The sequence below is a fragment of the Microcaecilia unicolor genome, chromosome 5 (genome assembly GCF_901765095.1).
Source record: "Microcaecilia unicolor chromosome 5, aMicUni1.1, whole genome shotgun sequence".
Lineage (NCBI taxonomy): Eukaryota > Metazoa > Chordata > Amphibia > Gymnophiona > Siphonopidae > Microcaecilia > Microcaecilia unicolor.
The window spans coordinates 77,028,920-77,048,268 of NC_044035.1; the positions used below are offsets into that span (position 1 = coordinate 77,028,920).

The 19,349-nt window shown below is 43.3% G+C and overlaps 1 protein-coding gene across 1 annotated transcript in view; it reads left to right on the forward strand.

Annotated features, from left to right (window-relative positions):
• The window catches only part of BTAF1 (B-TFIID TATA-box binding protein associated factor 1), a 620,170-nt gene that overhangs the window by 21,893 nt on the left and 578,928 nt on the right, over positions 1–19,349 (forward strand). Inside the window, 1 exon segment of the mRNA XM_030204965.1 lies at positions 17,780–17,903. Within this exon segment, the coding sequence (XP_030060825.1) occupies positions 17,780–17,903 (124 nt within the window).

The window sequence follows — 19,349 nt, forward strand, 5'->3', positions numbered from 1 at the left end:
ACTCGGAATAGAAAGTTGGAATCCGCCCTCAAGCTTTCATTTGAAGTTAATGCATTTGTTCCTTCATTGATCATTTTATAGTTTGTATGCAGCTAGGGCTTACCTTTAGCCAGGTACAATAGGCAACCGATTCACTGGGTGACTCAAGCTCCTCACTTCCTTTCTATTTGTCCTGCATAGTGTTGTGTTTAGCTTACTTAACGGACTCGCTCAGACCTCCTCAGGGCTTCTCCTAAGGAAATGGCCTTGATAGTGATTGCAGGGTATTGCTTGTGGCTTCGTCATTGGTAGCAGACTCCACTTCTAAGGGAAGGCTTACCAAACTTTTGTTTTAGGATAGGCTTATCTTTGGGGAAGACTGTAGAAGTTAGTTAAAGATTTAGGCGATAGCTAAAACTCAACAATTACCAGAGTAAAACATAAGTCTTCACTTAGTTCAAACCACTGTTGGTTATTAAAAGTGGCAACGGTGGTGGAGGGGCAGTAGGAAGGAGGTAAGGAAGGACATGGTTGGGACTGGGGAGGCTTAGCACCAAGAGCCTTCTCCAAGGTAAAGAGTAGTCAGAGCACCTTCCTCCGTCACAAAGAGATCAGAGGACAAAGATTAGAGTTCATCCCTTTCTTGATGACTGGTTGATAAGAGCTTTCACATTTCAAGAGAGGATTCAGGTAACCTTGGGCAATTCCTCTTTGCAGTCCTAGGTTGGAACCTCAACTTTCACAGAAATCAGCTGGTTTCTTCTCAGAATATAGAGTACTTTGGAGTTTGCTTCGATACCAAGCAAGCAAAAGTATTCCTTCCGGAACTCGGGACACACAACAAGAGATGAATGTGAGATTGAGTCCTCGTGGTTGGAATTATGTACAAGTTCTCGGTTCCATGGCAGCCACCTTAGATTTTATACCATGAGAAAGGGCCCACATGCATCCTCTTCAGCAGTCCCTGATCTTCCATGTCTCAAGGCTGCAAAATATCTCTTGTAGTCCCCTCTGTCAAATCTCAGCTTGTTGTGATGGTTTCAGTTGAGTAGCCTTTGTCAAGGCCTATCGCTAGCTACCCCGCAGAGGATAGTGGTGATGACTGATGTGAGTCTATTGAGTTGGGGGGCTCATTGTCTCCACCATACAGCTCAGAGGCTATGATCTCATTCAGTCTCTGTGGGTAATCAGTCGTCTTTTTCTGTTTAGGGGAAATCTGGTCAGTGTGACGGTGGATAACATAAACAGACATGGGAGAACAAAGAGTGCTCAATTGGCTCTAGAAGCTCAACTTTTGTTTAAATGGGTGGAAAAAGCATTTTCCAATGATTTCTACCTTTCACATTGCAGGAAACTTGAATGTTCACGCAGATTATCTGAGTAGAACTCTCCATTGAGGCCTTTCGCTCTAATCACGTCCATTTCTGGATCTCATGGCCTCCAAATACAATGCAAAGGTATCATACTTGAGTACAGTTCAAAAGGATTGGATGCTCTTCTTCAGCCATGAGACATCTCTACTTTATGTATTTCCCCCTTGGCTAATGATTGGCAGGGTGCGCCAGATAATTTTTCATCATCCGGATTAGATGATTCTTGTAGCAGCGGACATGCCTAGAAGGCTGCTTCTCACAGGTTTACTTTCTCTGGGGCCTATTCAGATGACAGATCCATCTCATTTTGGTTTTATGGTGGCTTGGCTGTTGGAACAGTAGAAGTTGAGGAAGAAAGGTTGTTATTGAGAGGAGGTTTTCAGCACTCTGCTCCATGCCAGCAAACATTCTACCTTGATGAGCCTATGTGAGAATTTGGAGTGTTTGAAGTATGGCATTCAAAAAGGACTGCTGCTCCTTTCCAATCTTTGTTACCTCAAACTTTCGCCACCTTGCAAGTAGGTTTTAAAAAGGGATTAACTTTGAATTTGTTGAAAGTGCAGGTAGCTTCGCTAGCTTTTTTTTACACGGCGGCTTCAAAATTCTTCCCTAGCTGTGCACCTGAACAGTGTTCATTTTTTAAAAAGGGGTCAATCACTTAGAGCCTCTTCTTTGAGTTATTTGTCAAGAATTGAATTTCAACCTGGTCCTCAAGTCTTTCCAAAAATTCTGTCTGCGATTTCCAAGTCTATCTTAAAAGATCTTTTTCTGGTGGCTATTGCATCTGCTCAGAGGATTTCTGAACTTCAAGCCCTCTTGTGTAGGGATCATACATTTCACAGAGGCTGGAGTGTCCATCAAAACTGTTCCGCCCTCTTTCCTTTGTAAGGTATTTCTGCATTTTATTTGATGAGAAGACTATACCAAGGAGATGAAGCCTTTGTGATTTTTCAATGTGTGCCAGGTTCCATTTAATTTCTATGGCTGCAATCTCTTGTTGGCTCAAAGAAATAATTTCTTTGGCTTGTATTCTGGCTGGGAAGCAGCTGCCTGTGCCATACAAGGGCACTATCCATGTTGTGGGCGGAATCGCGTTTGTGTGTGTGTGTGGTTTTTTTTTTAAATGAAACTTGCAGATCAGCCACATAGTCTTCTCTTCATATGATTTTTCCAACATTTATATGCTTTTCCAACACTATAGGTTGGATATTTAGGCTAGAATAAAAGCTTCTTTTGGCACCTTGGAGCTTTCAGCTGGAGTTTTTCCTATCTTTCTTGAGGACTGCTTTGCTACATCCCAAAATTTCTGGCCTCATCTGTTAACGACAAGAAAGGAAAAAATTTTGTCTTACCTGAATTTTCATTTAATTACAACAGAAACCCGCCCTAATTGTTTTTCTGTTTAGATTTACTTCTCCAGTTTACTATTTGGTGTTATACTTGTTGAATGTGTTAATTCTTCATGTGAGGAAGGAGAATTTCTTTATAGTTATCATTATATTTTTTGCTTTGTTAGTGTAAATACTGACCTAGCTGCTTGCTGTCCTAGCTTGGTTTTCCTCTACCTCTCTACTTGCTGGTAGATGGGTGTAACCCACAATTCCATGTTTTGTGAGGGTGAAAGTCTGTTATTCCCTCCTACCAGCAGATGGAGAGAGAGAAAAGCTAGGCTTTTCCAGTGAACTCACTGGTATAATCTGCTGGTGCTTTGGGAAAGTTTCAATATTTTTCTTTACCTCTAGCTGGTAGGTTGTTCAGGCTGGTGCTCCTAGTCCTTGGCCTAGCTCCCCACTCTGCCAGCTGAGCTTATCAGCCACTCCCAAGTTATGCGAGCCCTGGATCGCACCTGGTTGAGCGGACTCTTCCACTGGGCGAGGGGTGTGGCTCAGTCCTGTGGGGCATGGCTCCTCATCCTCCCCGCTCCTCGTAGTCCTACACCCTGGTTGACTGTTCCTTTCCCAGGCTTCTCTACAGCTCCCAGGCACCTGGGGGGGGGGGGGGGGGGAGGGAAGGGAAGGAGGGTGGAAAAAATTCTCAATCAGATTCTGCCTGGTTAGCTTTATTCCTCCTTTCAGGGAATAAATCTGTATGAGTGTTTAAAATAACAAGGCTTGTTTGATCTTTTTGTCTTTTTTTTTTTTTTTTTTTTTTTTTTAAATGCACACCTGAGGAGAGCAGAGGAATGGCTGAGATGCTGGAGCCCTGGGCCAGAGTCAGCCTGTGCATTCTGTGTGGCTGAGCATGCCTGCCAGCAGATGCTGTACAGTCTGCAAGAGCTGGTAGCTTAGTACAACTGCAGACTCTGTCTGCTCCTGCGATGTACCATTTCCGACTTCAGAAACAGGCGCACTTGGGGATAGTGGGGACCACTGGAGCTGAAAGCTGCTCTCTCGGCACTGAAAAATTGTCATCGGCAGGAATAGTGGGCAATTGAGACCAAAATGGCTTTTGTTGTCATGCTGCTTTTTCACATCAGGAGAGCCTGCAGCCCCCATCAGGGCTTGGAGGGATGAGGGGCATGTCTGCCACCCACCCTGGGAATGCATGCAGGGGGGCTCCTGACGGGGTCCTGGATGCCTCTAGGGGATCTTTATTTTTTTGGCTCCCCAGCTTAGCCCAATTGGTTAAGCAAGCCCTGCAGTAGTCTCTGTCCTATTGGCCCGGACCCTGTTCAAAGGGCCAAATGTTATAAAGGGGAATGGAAGTTTCCAGGGTCTCTAGGATACCCAGTCTCCTTTGGACTCTGAAGAGGAGAGTTCACTTGATTCACCTCTTCAATGGAGATGAGTTTTCTCATCTCATTAACTAGGTCACGAGAGCTCTAGGGATGCTCAAGGGTCTGACTGCAGATCCCTCTTGAGGGAGATCCTCTGTTGGAGGGCATCATGGGACCCCCAAACAATTTTTCTCTCTACAAAGGCCTCATTTGCATGATGCTAGCGAATGGGAATTGCCTGATGGGGCTCTCAAGGGGGCCAGGACCCTGGAGCATCTGTATTCCTTTTCTCAGAGGAAATGAAGAGGTACTGGGTGTATGTCAAGGTGAACGTGCTGGTTATGGTGGTCCCCAAGAAGACAGCTATCCCTGTAAAGGGGGTTTGGCTCTCTGTAAGCTTCATGAGAAGTGGGTGGAGCATCACTTTCGTGTTGCTTTTACTTCTTGAACATCTGGCGTTCAGGACTCCATTTGCAGCAGTTATGTGGCTAGGAAAGCTGGCAAATTTGGTAATGTTATAATAATGGGTGATCTCAGTTACCCCAATATTGACTGGATAGATGCTACATCAAGGAGCGCTAGGGAGGTAAAATTCCTAGATGAAATAAATGACTACTCTTGGAGCAACTGGTCCAAGAACTGACAAGAGGGGGAGCTGTTTTTCATCTAGTCCTTAATAGAAATAAGGGCATGGTACGAGAGATAATGGGGCAGCTATGACAAAATGAGGAAAATGGTTAAAAAGAAAAGTTGGCTGCAAAGGTTAGGACTTGAATTCAAGCATGGACATTGTTTAAAAATACCATTGTGGCAGCCCAGACCAGATGTATTCCACGTATTAATAAGGGTGGAAAGAAGAGCAAACAACCATTTTGGTTAAAACGTGACGTGAAAGAGGCTATTAGACCCAAAAGAGCATCCTTTAAAGAAAGGAAAAAGAATCCAAATGAAGAAAATAAGAAGCAACATAAGCACTGTCAAGCTAGATGCAAAGTGTTGATAAAGAAGGCTAAAAGAATATGAAGAAAAACTTTCTGCGGATACAAAAACTCAAGGTAACACCTTTTTCAGGTACATCAGAAGTAGAAAGCCTTTGAGGGAATGTGTGAGACCGTTAGATAGTGAAGGAGAAAAAGGGGTATTTAGGGAGGACAAGGCCATAGTGGAGTGATTGAATGAACTCTTTGCTTCGGTCTTTACGGTAGTTGCTGCTGTCTTTATGGCAGATGTAAGAGATCTACTTGTACCAGAAATGGTTTTCAAGGGCATAGATGCGGATGAACTGAAAGAAATCTTGGTGAGCCTGGATGACGTACTGAGCCAAATAGACAAGTTAAAGAATGATAAATCACATAGACCAATTGGCATACACCCAAGGGCAGTGTTTCCCAAGTCTGTTCCTGGAGTACCCATTGCCAGTCAGGTTTTCAATATATCCACAATGAATGTGCATGAACTTGATTTGCATACACTGCCTTCATGCATATTCATTGTGATATCCTGAAAACCTGACTAGCAAAGGGGTACTCCCGATTGGACTTGGGAAAACACTGCCCTAGGGTACTGAAATAACTGAAACATGAAATAGCTGATCTGCTGTTAGTGATCTGCAACCTGTTAAAATCATCTGTAGTACCTGAAGATTGGAGGGTGGCCAAATATAATGCTGATTTTATAAAAGGGTTCCGGGAAATTGCAGACCAGTAAGCCTGACTTCAGTGCCGGGGAAAATAGTGGAAACTTAATAAAATTATGGAACACACAGACAAACATGGTTTAATGAGACAGTCGACATGACTTCAGCCAAGGGAAGTCTTGCCTCACCAATTTTTTCTTAATTTTTTTGAAGATGTGAATAAATATTTGGATTAAGGTGAGCCGGTTGATGTAGTGTATTTAGATTTTCAGAAAGCTTTTTACAAAGTTCCTCAGACTCCTGAGAAAATGGAAAAGTCATGGGATAGGAGGCAGTGTTCTGTTGTGGATTAGGGTTATTGGACAGAAAAGAGAGTGTAGGGTTAAATGGCCATTTTCCTCAATGGAGGAGGGTGAATAGTGTAGTGCCGCAGGGATCTGTACTGGGACCAGTACTATTTTAACATATTTATAAATGATCTGGAAATCGGAACGACGAGTAAGGTGATTAAATTTACAGATAACACAAAACTATTTAAAGTTGTCAAAATATATGCGGATTGTGAAAAATTGTAGGAAGACCTTAGGAAAGATTGGGCTTCCAAATGGCATATGAAATTTAATGTGGACAAGTGCAAAGTGATGCATATTGGGAAGAATAATCCAAATCAGTTAACCTGATGCTGGGGTTCACATTAGGTGTCAGCACTCAAGGAAAAGATCTAGGTGTCATTATAGACAATACGCTGAAATCTTCAGCCCAGTGTGCAGCAGTGGCCAAAAAAAGCAATCAGGATGCTAGTAATCATTAGGAAAAGGATGCAAAATAAGACCAAGGATATTATAATGCCTCTTTATCACTTTATGGTGCAATCTTTATCTTGAGTGTTGCTTTCAGTTCTGGTCGCCATATCTCAAAAAAGATATAGTGGAATTAGAAAAGGTTCAAAGAAGAGCCACCAAAATGATGAAGAGCATGGAACTACTCCCATATGAAGAAAGGCTAAAGAGGTTGAGAAGCCTGAGAAGTGAATTGATTTTTCACTCTTTTAAAAAGTACAAAGATACTTCTACTATTAGTACTACTACTTATCATTTCTGTAGTGCTACTAGACATACACAGTGCTGTACACTGAACATGTAAGAGACTGTCCCTGCTCAACAGATCTTTTAATTTAATTAAGACGTACAAACAGGAAAAATAAGGGATGTGGGAATTATCAGCCTCAAAAAGATGGCTTTTATCCTAGATTTGAAGATGACCAGAGCTGGAACTTGACATACTGATGCTGAAAGTCTATTCCAGGCATATGGTGCAGCAAGATAAAAGGAACGGAGTTTGGAGTTTGCAGTGGAGGAGGAGGGTACAGTTCCTGGGGAGGAGTGTAGGGTGAGATAAGAATGGAGAGATACTGAGGAGTTGCAGAGTGAAATCACTTGTAAGTGAATAAGAGGAGTTTGAATTGTATGTGGAAACGGATAGTGAGCCAATGAAGTGACTTGAGGAGAGGGCTATTATGAGCATAGCGACACTGGCAGAATATTTTTTTTTATTTTTTATTTATTGCATTTGTATCCCACATTTTCCCACTTTTTTGCAGGCTCAATGTGGCTTACAGTACATCATGAGTTGTGGAAATCTGTCTGAAAAAAATACATTTAGTATAGCAAAAGGATCTAAGGTGATAGTAATAAAACATGATAAAATCTTAGCAAGTAATAAGAGTAGGGACAGTTCTGGTTCCATGTGGAAGAGTTCACATGTGTTAATCATTGTGGTATGTTCTGTCAAAGAGGTGGGTCTTCAGTAGTTTGCGGAAGTTAGTCAGTTCATAGACCGTTTTTAAGTTGCTTGGTAATGCGTTCCAGAATTGTGGGCTCAAGTAGGAAAAGGTTGACGCATGTATTAGTTTGTATTTTAGACCTTTGCAATTAGGGAAGTGAAGATTAAGGAATGTGCGGGATGATTTTTTAGCATTCCTGGGTGGTAGGTCTATCAGATCTGTCATGTAGGCTGGAGCGTCACCGTGGATGATTTTGTGAACTAGAGTGCTTATTTTGAACGTGATGCGTTCTTTGAGTGGGAGCCAATGTAACTTTTCTCGTAGGGGTTTGGCGCTTTCATATTTTGTTTTACCGAATATGCGTCTAGCTGCAGTGTTCTGGGCTGTCTGAAGTTTCTTGATTATATACTCTTTGCAGCCAGCGTAGAGTGCGTTGCAGTAGTCTAGATGACTGAGATCCATTGATTGTACCAGGTTGCGAAAAACAGTCCTTGAGGAAGTAAGGTCTTACTTTTTTTTAATTTCCACATTGAATAGAACATCTTTTTGGTTGTGTTTTTCGTGTAACTCTCGAGTGTTAGGTGTCGATCAATAGTAACTCCAAGAATTTTTAGGGTGTCCGAAATTGGGAGGTTCAGTTTTGGTGTGTTAATGGTGGTGAATTTGTTCATGTTGTGTTGAGATGTGAGTATTAGGCATTGGGGTTTTTCTGTGTTGAGTTTCAACTGAAATGCATCCGCCCATGAGTGCATGATATGTAGACTTTGGTTGATGTCATTTGAAATTTCGTTTAGATCTTGTTTGAATGGGATGTAGATTGTTACGTCATCTGCGTATATGTATGGGTTAAGGTTTTGATTTGATAGTAGTTTGGCCAACGGTATCATCATTAAGTTGAATAAGGTCGGTGAGAGGGGGGATCCTTGTGGAACTCCGCATTCAGGTGTCCATGTGGCTGATGTGATCGAGTTAGATATCACTTGATATGAGCGTCTTATTAGGAACCCCTTGAACCAGTTAAGAACGTTACTTCCTATTCAGAAGTACTCGAGGATGGGTAGTAGAATTCCATGATTGACCATATCGAAGGCGCTAGACATGTCAAATTGCAGAAGTAGTATGTTCTTGCCAGTGGCTATCATTTTTTTGAATTTAGTCATGAGAGTTACTAGTACTGTTTCAGTACTGTGGTTAGATCGGAATCCTGATTGGGAGTCGTGTAATATTGAGAATTTGTTTAAATAGTTTGTGAGTTGTTTGGTCACCATCTCTTCCGTTAGTTTGGTTATTAGGGGGATGGATGCTACTGGTCTATAGTTGGATAATTCGCTAGCACTTTTCTTTGCGTCTTTGGGTATGGGGGTGAGTAGGATATTTCCTTTTTCCTTCGGGAAGAGTCCATTTTGTAGCATAAAGTTCAAGTGATTCGTTAGGTCTGTTATTTATTGTTGAGGGGCAGTTGCCATAAGGTTGTTTGGGCGTATGTCTAATTTGCAATGAGATTTGGCAAATCTTTTGAGCGTTTGGGAGATGAGATCTTCCGTTAATATCTCAAAGTTGGTCCAGGTTCTGTCTGCTGGGTATACACCAGGGTCTGGATCTAGACAATCAAGGAGTGCGGCGTATTCGATGGTACTGGCAGGTATTTTTAGTCGTAATTGTACAATTTTCTCATTGAAGTATCTCGCGAGATTGTCTGCTCCTGGTGTGTCTTTACTGTTGGTTGTGATTGGTGTGATGTCTAGTAGTTTGTTCACAAGTTGGAAGAGTTTATGTGTGTCCTTGTAGTTAGGTCCAATTTCAGTTTTGTAAAATAATCTTTTGGTTCGTTTTATGGTATATTTATATTTTCTTTGGAGTTGTTTCCAGGCATTAAGTGTGGAGTCGTCTTTCTTTTTATTCCATTCTCGTTCTAGTCTTCTAACTTGCGTTTTGAGTTTTTTCAGTTCTTCATTGAACCATGGTATTGAGTTTTTTCTGCGTGAGGTTATGGTTTGAATTGGGGCTATCTTGTCTAATATTAATTTTCATATATCGTCCCATTCTAGGAGGAATTGGTTTGTGTTTACCTTTGTTGTCCATTCATTGTGGTAGATCTCTTGCCAGAATATTACCGGGTCTGTTTTTCCTCTCGTGTTGTAGGTTTTTGTTCTTGTTTAAGTGAGTTTTTCTCTCGCCATTGGAGGGAGATGTATGCTTTATAGTGGTCTGACCACGGTGTGGGTGTCCATTTTGTATCTGTTAGTATAAGATTTGCGTTGGGATCGAATTTGTGTGTAATAATGTCTAGTGTGTGTCTTTTAGTGTGGGTTGGTTGCATGGTTAATCCGTGAAGATCCCACAGTTGTAGGAACTCTTTGCATTCTTGGGTGCTTGTTATGGTAAGATCTTCAAGGTGCAGGTTGATATCTCCTATTATGATAAGGTTTGAGGTGGAAACACAGATGTTCGAGATAAATTCCATAAAGTGTGTTTGGGAGTCTTGCCAGTTGCCTGCAGCACAGTTTTGAACAGATTGAAAGAGAGAGAGATGGCTTAGCGGGAGACCTGTGAGAAGCAAGTTGCAGTAGTCTAAATGAGAGGTGATGAGTGTGGATGAGAGCTTTGGTAATGTGCTCAGAATGGAAAGAATGAATTTTGGTGGTGAAAGAAATGACAGGTTTTAGCAGTTTGTTGGGTATGTGCAGAATAAGAGAGAGGAGTCTAAGATGACCCCAAGGTTACAAATTGATGAGACAGGGAGCATGAGAGGGTTATTCACAGAGATAGAGAATGGGGGAAGAGGAGAGGTGGGTTTAGGGGGAAAGATAAGAAGCTCAGTCTTGGCCATGTTTAGTTTCAGATGGCGGTTGGACATCCAGGCAGGAATGTTAGACAGGCAGGCCGAGACTTCGACCTGGATTCCTGCTGAAATTTCTGGTGTGGAGAGGTAGATCCTGAGAGTCATCAGCATAAAGGTGATACTGAAAACCATGGGAGGAGATCAGAGCACTAAGGGAAGAATTACAGATGGAGAAAAGAAGTGGTCCTAAGACAAAGCCATGAGGTACACGAACTGATAGTGGGATACGTGGAGGAGGATCCACCAGAGCGTACACTAAAAGTGAGTTGGGAGAGCTAAGAAGAAAACCAAGAAAGAACAGAGCCGTGAAATCCAAGTGAGGACAACGTATCAAGGAGTAGATGATCAACAGTGTCAAAAGCAGCAGATTGAGAAGCATGAGGATAGAATAGAGATCTTTAGATCTGGACTAGAGACTTGCACGGGAATGGGGTTCGCGTGAATCCCGTGGGATTCCCGCGGGGACGGAAGCAGTTCTGCGGGGATCCCGTGGGGACGGAAGCAGTTCCTGTGGGGTTCCCGTGGAAGTGTATGCTGCACTTGCGCCAGCCTCTCACCTACCGAGTACCAAGTTCTTTGAGTGCTGTCTCCTCCTCCTCCTTGCTTTAACAGCACAGATGTGGAAAGCCTCCAATAAGGAGGTGGTAGAGATACAAATGGTGACGAAATTTAAAAAGGCATGGGATGAACACAGAGGATCTCTTTTTAGAAAATGGAAGTTATAAAAAACCTAAACTTAAATGGCTGCATATGTGTGGATGTGTCGCGTGACACTTACATGGTGACTCTGGCTGTGATGAGCTAGGGCTGATATTGGGAGACCTGTACAGTCTGTGTCTCATATATGGCAATCTGGTTTTGGATTGGCTGGAAAGGGTTTAGACAGCAACTTTAGTGGCTGGAAGACAGTTCTGGACAGACTTTTACGGTCTGTGTCCCGCAAATGAGAAGATGAAGAGGTTGGAGTGGGCTTTGAGGGCAACTCCAGCAGTTGGAACATAAGGATAGGGCCAGGCAGACTTCTATGGTCTATGTCCCAGAAATGCCACAGAGAGACCATAATCAAGTATATAATGTACATTCATTGTTGATTGAATCATGAATTGATAATGATTGTGACTATTGGGCAGACTGGATGGACCGATCTGGTTTTTATCTGCTGTCATTTACTATTACTATTAATCCTCTCTGCTTCCGGGCTGATGCTCAGACCTCAGCTCTGACATAAGCATGAGCATCAGATGTCACCTGACCTACTGGCGCGTGCATGTGGTGATCTCACAGTGCCAGTGAATCAGAGAAGTCTTATATGTGCACACCTGAGTGTTCCAACTTCTGTTCGTTCTTTGCCTGCAGTGCTGTGGCTCAAACCCAGAGACTGAGAGAGCTGACAGGAATTTTTTTTAATGTACCATTAAATTCTTGTGGGTGAGGACAGGTTAAATTCTTGTGGGGACGGGTAAGATTCCCCGTGGGGACGGACGGGGACGGGTTAGATTCCCCGCTGGGATGGGTGGGGATGGGTTAGATTCCCTACGGGGACGAGTGGGGACGGGTCAGATTTCTGTCCCCATGCAACTCTCTAATCTGGACAAGAACAGGTCACTGGAGACTAGCAAGGACTGTTTCAGTTCAATGTAGAGGGCAATAGATTGAAGTGGATGAAGAATAGCTTGAGATGAAAGAAAGTCAAGACAGTGGCGGTGAACAAGCACGTTCAAGTATCTTGGATTAGAAAGGGAGGAGGGAGATAGGGACACTCAATGAAATTACATGTAAATACTTTTAAAACAAATAGGAGGAAATATTTTTTCACACAATGAAAAGTTAAGCTCTGGAACTCATTGCTGGAGGATGTGGTAATGGTGGTTAGTGTATTTGGGTTTAAAAAAGGTTTGGAAGAAAAGTTCAGTCTGTTGTTTGAGATGGTCATGGGGAAAGCCACTGCTTGCCCTGGGATTGGTAGCTTGGAATGTTACTTCTAATTGGGTTTCTGCCAGGTACTTGTGACCTGGATTGGCCACTGTTGGAAGCAGGATACTATCCATTGGTCTGACCCAGTATGGCTATTCTTACTTTCTTATGTAGGGCCATGCTGCACTTTCTGGGGGCCAGAAATTTCTTGTCTGGAGTCTGGTACAGATGTCCTTGTATGACCTGATCTGCTTTTCTTCCTGGTCTACGGCCGCTTCTGTGGTGGGCCGATGCTGGCTGTGGCTCATGGATTCTACCTCTATGAAACTTGCCCTATTGAGGGTACTTACTGTTTGGGGCAGACCTGAAGTTTCTGAAGGACGCGGCAGGGGCAAAGGCTCTCTGTCTTCCTGAGCTAAAGCAGAAGGTCTTCCAGGGTATTTGGCTACTTTGGGGCTGCTCCAGGGGAGTGGCTCGCTTTTGACCAGCTCACAGTTTGGGATCAGTGGCTTAGAGCTAAAGTGAAGGGCAGTCCCCCAATAGCTCTAAGTCATCCCCAGTTGTAGCACTTGCTCGAATTGGGGATAGTGGAACCTGTCCCATTGGCAGAGCAAGGTCTGGGCTGTTACTCCATTTATTTCATGGTCCGAAAAAAGGACGACTGCTTCCGGCTCATGCTGGACCTAAAGGGGATGAATGCTTTGTCTTTGGTTCAGCATTTTTGTACGGAAACCCTTTTCTCAGTGATTGCCTTGGTTTGTCCGGATGCGTTTTTGACATTTTCTGGACCTCATAGAGGCCTATCTGCATAGTCCCATTGTGTAACGTAAGCGCCATCTCTGCTTTTGTGTCCTTGGGTGCCATTTCCAGTTTTGTTCCTGACGTATGCGCTGACCTCTGCTGCACCTTTTCCCAAGGTGACATTGGTGGTGGCAGCTCATTTGAGTCTCCAGGTTATCTGGGTGCATCTCTACCTGGATGATTGGTTGTTCTGGGCCGACTTAGAGATGGAGTCTAGGGAGTCTGCTGCTCAGGCCACTCCTTTCTTGGAGGGTCTAGGGTGAGTGGTGAATCATCTAGTCACCTCTCCTGACTCCTGGTCCCAGCTCAGAAGACCTGAGTCAGGAGAGGTGACTAGATGATTCACCACTCACCCTAGACCCTCCAAGAAAGGAGTGGCCTGAGCAGCAGACTCCCTAGACTCCATCTCTAAGTCGGCCCAGAACAACCAATCATCCAGGTAGAGATGCACCCAGATAACCTGGAGACTCAAATGAGCTGCCACCACCAATGTCACCTTGGAAAAAGGTGCAGCAGAGGCCCAATCAGATGCAAGCCAGCGTGTGACATCACTTGGAAAACCTAGTCACTACCCTCTACACCCACACTACTTCAATCTGCGTAGCTGCACTCGCTGGAAGGGGCCAAGATGCATGATTTCTGCCAGGAAAAGTACAGATATGTCAGGCTTGTGAGTTCTTTTACCAAGTAGAGCGCTGCTGAGCCCGGTACTCGGACCAGGTTCTGCTTGGCGGCCGGACAACCCTGGGTTTCATCTGCGCTGACTGACGTTCCCCAGAGGTTGAGCCCCTAGGTGTGGGCAGCCTGCAGGACTTACGGGACGGAGCTGGAAGTGGGGTGGTGAACGTATCGGCCAGGCAGGCAGCAGGCAAGAGAGTGATCCAGGTACAGGCAAAGTCAATAGGCAGGCAGCAGGCAGGGGAGCAATCCAGGTAAGGCAATGTCAATAGGCAGGCAGCAGGTCAAGAGTAATCCAGGCACAGGCAAAGTTGGCAGGCAGGCAGCCTCTGATAGGCCCATTGTTGTGCAGAATTTCGTACCATCTCATTTGGTTCTCCTTGCTTTGGACTGGTCCCACCAGCCACGGTATGTGGATCTTGTGTGAAGGCTGGTGGCCAGTGGAAATGGAAGATCAAGATACCTACTGGTTTATAGTCTGGGTCCTAGAAGTCTTATGGAAGAAGTCCTTGGCTTCTGTGTGGGTCTGGAAGGTTTTTGAACAATAGTGTGCTGAGTGGGCTATGTCTCCATGGAAGGTGCAGGTCCCCTTTGTCTTAGGCTTTTTGCAGCAAGGTTTGGATCAAGTTGTGGCTGTTTCCAATTGTGGGGTAAATTGTAGGGTCTCTCCCTGGCAGGGCAAGGTGAGATTACCTGGTTTTTGAAGGGGAGTTGCTTATTTGTGGTCATTGGTGCATTCTTTCTTTCCTTCCTGGGACCTGAATTTCTTTGTCTGGACACTTTATGGGGCTCCTTTTGAGGTGTTGCCCTCAAGTTAAGGACCTTACCCTTAAGGTGGTCTTCCTTGTGGCTGTTGCTTTCGCCTGCAGGATCTCAGAGTTGCAGGTGCTGTCCTGTCAGAACCTGTTCATTTTTGGAGGAATGTGTTGATCCACACGGTTCCCTCCTTTCTGCCCAAGGTGATATCGGCATTTCATGTGAACCAAGAAGTCTCTTTGCCCTCCTTTCCAGAAGAGAAGTATAATCCCTCTGCTTAGAGTCTACATGTTAGACACCCAGAAGACGTTGCTTCATTACTTGGAAGAAACCAATGAATTTTTGTCTGTCTGATCATTTTTTCATTCCTTTTTTTTTTTTCATGATGCTCATAAGGGTCAGGTGGCCTCTCAGACTGTGAATGCGTAGTTCATCATAGAGGCAGCCTATAATTGTAGAAATTGACCAGTGTCTCCAGGTTTGAAAGATCACTCGATAAGGGCTCAGGTGACATTTTGAGCAGAGGCCTGGAAGGTTGCTCTGGAGGAGATCTGTAAGGCTTTGTGAAACATTACAGGTTGGATGTGCTTGCCAGGGTCCAGGGTTAGCTCAGTAGTTTTGCTGGGGTATGTACCACATGTTCAGAATGGTGCAGCCTCGGATGACAAGGAAGGTGAAATTATGTCTTACCTGATAATTTCCTTCCCTTTAGATGGCTGCACTGGACTAAAGCCCGGGGCTTTCGGGCCTTTTCAGTCATTAAAAAAAAAATCCAGGAGGTGATCCTCCAGAGATACAAGGTCACGAGTGAGAGTGATACATTTCGTTTATGTATGCTTATGTAATTTTATTATTGAATTTCTGTTAATAAAAATGCTAGGTAAAACACAGTAAAAATAAAAACTTAGCATAGATTGCATTGCAGATACCCTTATGGTGTGCACCAGTTAATTTAAATCATTCATTGCAGGTAGTTTTAAAATATGCACATATGATATGATTTCCCTTTGGGGATATACTGTACTGTCTCAGATGCCACGTTTGAATTCAGGATGCCTCTAACTTTCCATTAGAAAAGTCACAGCTAATTTTTTTTAATTAGAATAAACAGCCTGCGCTCCTTTATAAACGACACCTACCCTTTTCATGTCTTGAGAGAACACTTCTATTTTTGAAAACTCAACTGAATAGCACACCTCTGATTGCATTAATATCCTAGGTTATATTCTATCCATTCCCATAGCTTATTCACTTAGGGCCTGTATTTTTTTAGGATCAATTTATCCCTCCCAATATGGTGGTTCACCCACCAGTACCTTACCTAGGAAGAAATAAATCACCCAATGCTGCATCAGGAGTTTTATTAGATACCTTATTTCTATTTGTATAATTAGCAGATCAGTGATATCTCACTGGGAGTACAGAACATTGCTATACAAAAGTACTGCTATATCTGAGACTCCAAATTATATATAGGCAATCAGTTTTATTTATTATTCTCCAAGTATGTGTGCAATCAATTGCTTATGGGAGTACAGTACTACAGCTACACATTGGTGTTCTCTGGTTTGAGTCGCTAATGTTTTATTTACCAGCCAAAGCCAATTGGTAGATATAAAAGACTCAAGGCTATGTATGAGAGTGCAATGGGATTACTTGCCAATTCAGATACAATGGATTGGTTTCTCATGGGAGAGCAGCCCTACTTGCACAAAGGTACTGGCTGTGACTGTCTCTCCCCATTGGAGTAGGAAGTACAATCATTTTTATATGTCCATTCAGGATACAGATATGACAATAAGCACACCTTATTGGATCTATGTTAATGTCATAGTTAACACTGATTGGCTATGGTAATGAGCTGGTTAGTATTTACTGGAAAAGCTTAATAATAGACTAGCTGTTCCTGGAAGACTAAGTCATCTTCCTGAGGAGTTATCTTGTTCTGTTTTTCACTAAAACATCTGTGACCACCATGTTGCTAAACAATGTTACTCTGTTTTTCCACTTACGCCCGTTCCTCATTCTGCTGCATCAGAATGTCACAACAGATCATGAGTTCAGCAGTCACACTGAAGTTCAGGTTAGAGTCATGGGCCTGTAAAGTTTTCTCTCATTTTAGATCCTGAACCAAAGTCAGGCCTTGAACCAAAGCTCATAGTTGTAATGATAATAGACAGGCCCTTACTGAAGCTTACTTAGCATGCACTAATGGACATTAGCAAGTTCTAAATACCACGTGGCCATAGGTATAAAATAGGGCACACAGATTTAGCATGTGCTAATGTCTATTAGTACGTGCTAAGTTTCAGTAAAAGGGCCCCTTAGTTTTCTAGTGCCACATATATGCTAATGACAAGCTTTATAACGGGAAAGATATACTGTTTACAGAAATGTGTGGTCCTTCTTTAGTGAATGCCAAACAGAAGCATTTGTATGTCTTTTCTGCTTTTTCTTGGCCTCTCTTTGCATGTTTCTCCTTATCCCAATTTTAGAGACCCACCTCTTAACTTCTTTCAATGATGTACTAGAAAAAGTTGTTTCCTCACTTTCTCTGTTCAGCTATGTTTCTTCCATTTGGACCTTTGCCATCTTGGTTTTCCCTGTCTTTTTTTTTAAATCAAATTTGTTTCCCCCGTTTGCTTCTCTAAGATCTTTGTTTGCTTTAGAATGCTGTTTCCCCCCTTATGCATTCATCTAGCTCTTCTGAAAGTCAGACTTTTTGTAAACCTCTTTTTAAGTAGATTTGCTCTTTCTAGCGCTCTGTTTGTCTGTTCTTCCACTTACCATCATTCTCACTTTTCAGGTCTCTCCATTTTACCAAAGTTGAAAATTAATTTCTTTGACTTTTTTTGTGGCCTCTTCTCCCCCCCCCCATTGTATGGAAGCATATTGGAAAACATATTTAGTAAGCCAGAAAAATGTTTAGAAGCTGACTGAATCCATAGATTTCCTCATCCCCCCCCCTTTTTTTTTTTAGAAGAATTGTTATTAATACTTTTTCTCTATTTCTGAAACTTCTTGCTGTTTTGCTTTTGTGTTTGTGTACTTTTATGCATTTTGTTTTTGCTTTTCTTGTTTTATTTTATTTTAGCTTGCTTTTTTTTTTCCTCTTCTCCCCCACCCCCCCTACCCCTAGCTCTTTGCATCTTCTGAGGTCATACACAGTCAGTAGCACCAACTTTTTCTGTATAGCTGTGGCCAGTAGCAGGCCCTTGTGCATGTTCATCCTAGTACTCTCTTTCAAAAAAACACCTTTTGACTATAAATACTCATTAACATTTTGTCCTTTATTGTTTAGGTTAGATCGTCTCTTTATCTTACTGGACACTGGCACAACACCAGTAACAAGAAAAGCAGCAGCACAGCAACTTGGGGAAGTAGTGAAGCTTCACCCCCATGAACTGAACAACCTGTTAGCCAAAGTAAGCAGTTTTTCTAACTATATGCAGAAATGAAGGGCAAGAAACCTGATTTTGAGACAACAGCCTTGTCTAAGGTTAATGCAAATTGTGATGTACAAGAGGCTTACTGGCATATCCTGCAAAGTATATAGCCTTTTGAAGATAGTAAAGGAAGTAATGGATCAGGTTGGACTGTTGTGCCACACTTGAAATTCTCTTTGCACCCACTTCTAACTTGTCCTCCATATCTCCCAGGCTGTACCCAAGTCAGATGCCCAGTTGACTTGTGTCAACTAAAGTTTTTTTTTTTTTTTTAAATCTTGCTAGACCAGTCTAGACAAATGGATTGTGCGACCCAAATCAGCAGATGCAAGCAGTTAATACTAAATTTCAGTAGTATAAAGAGTAGAGCAACCCTGGAACTTTCCAGTATGATGTGACTGGATCCTTGTTGGCCTAGCTCCCTAGGGTGGAAGATGGCAGGCTCTGGCCTGGAGATTGAGCTCCCCCAGGCCACCTTGGTGGCTTTTAGGGATCGATCTGCGGACCTTTGCTCTAATTGAACTAGTTAGCCCTAGCTCCAGAGCTTCGCATGTGGGCCTCAGTTCTGGTGGGCAGCCATCCCGTAAGTAGTGGGCTAAGAAAGTTGGGGTCTCTTGTTGCCCCCATTCTTTCCTCTCCTTCCCTCTGCCTAGGATTTGGTTTAATTTGGTTCCCTGGCTTATTTCCCTTCCTCTGCCTACATAGCTTAAAAAATAAAATGTGCAGCAGAGGCAGGAAGTAGCTGTCAAAGCCTCTGCAGAGGTGTTGAGGAGACTACGATGGATGTGGCATCGAGTCCAGAGTGCAGTGGGGAATGCTATTTCTTCAGAGGCAGGCAGTTGAGGCACAATGCTAGGTGGCAGATGCTGTGGTGAGAGTTGCCTTGGGAGGAGTATGTTTCCTTTTTGTATATGTTTGATGGGGAGGTGGCTGGACAAGTATTGGAGAATGATCAGATGTCTTTGGACTATGGAGGAAGTTCAGAGATATTGGAGTTTGCCTCAGTTTCTTCTCCCATAGGTTTCCCCACTGGTAGGAATGGCAGCCACATTCAGCATGGGCTGTCTCTCCAATGTTTTGGCCCAAAGGGGAGCAGAACAGCCTTTAGTGGAGGGCTTGTCGGGTCCTTTGATTCTACAACAATCCTCCCTTCTGAATTATGAGTTTGACAGGGAGCTCACAGCAACTTATAGTATGCTCTGGGAGCCTTTCTCCTGCCGTTGCAGACAGGATCACTAGCAGTTGTGCAGCACTACGGTCAAGTGGAGTGTGGGGGCCCACTACTGTAGAAATTCTGAGGGCAGAGTACCCCACGTTCTTCAACTTCCTCAAGCAAGATCTTAGAGGCCCATCTCAGCTATGTTGGAGGAGGACTGGGAACTTTGTGAGGTGGAGGGGGATGACGCTCTCCTTTTTTTTTTTTTT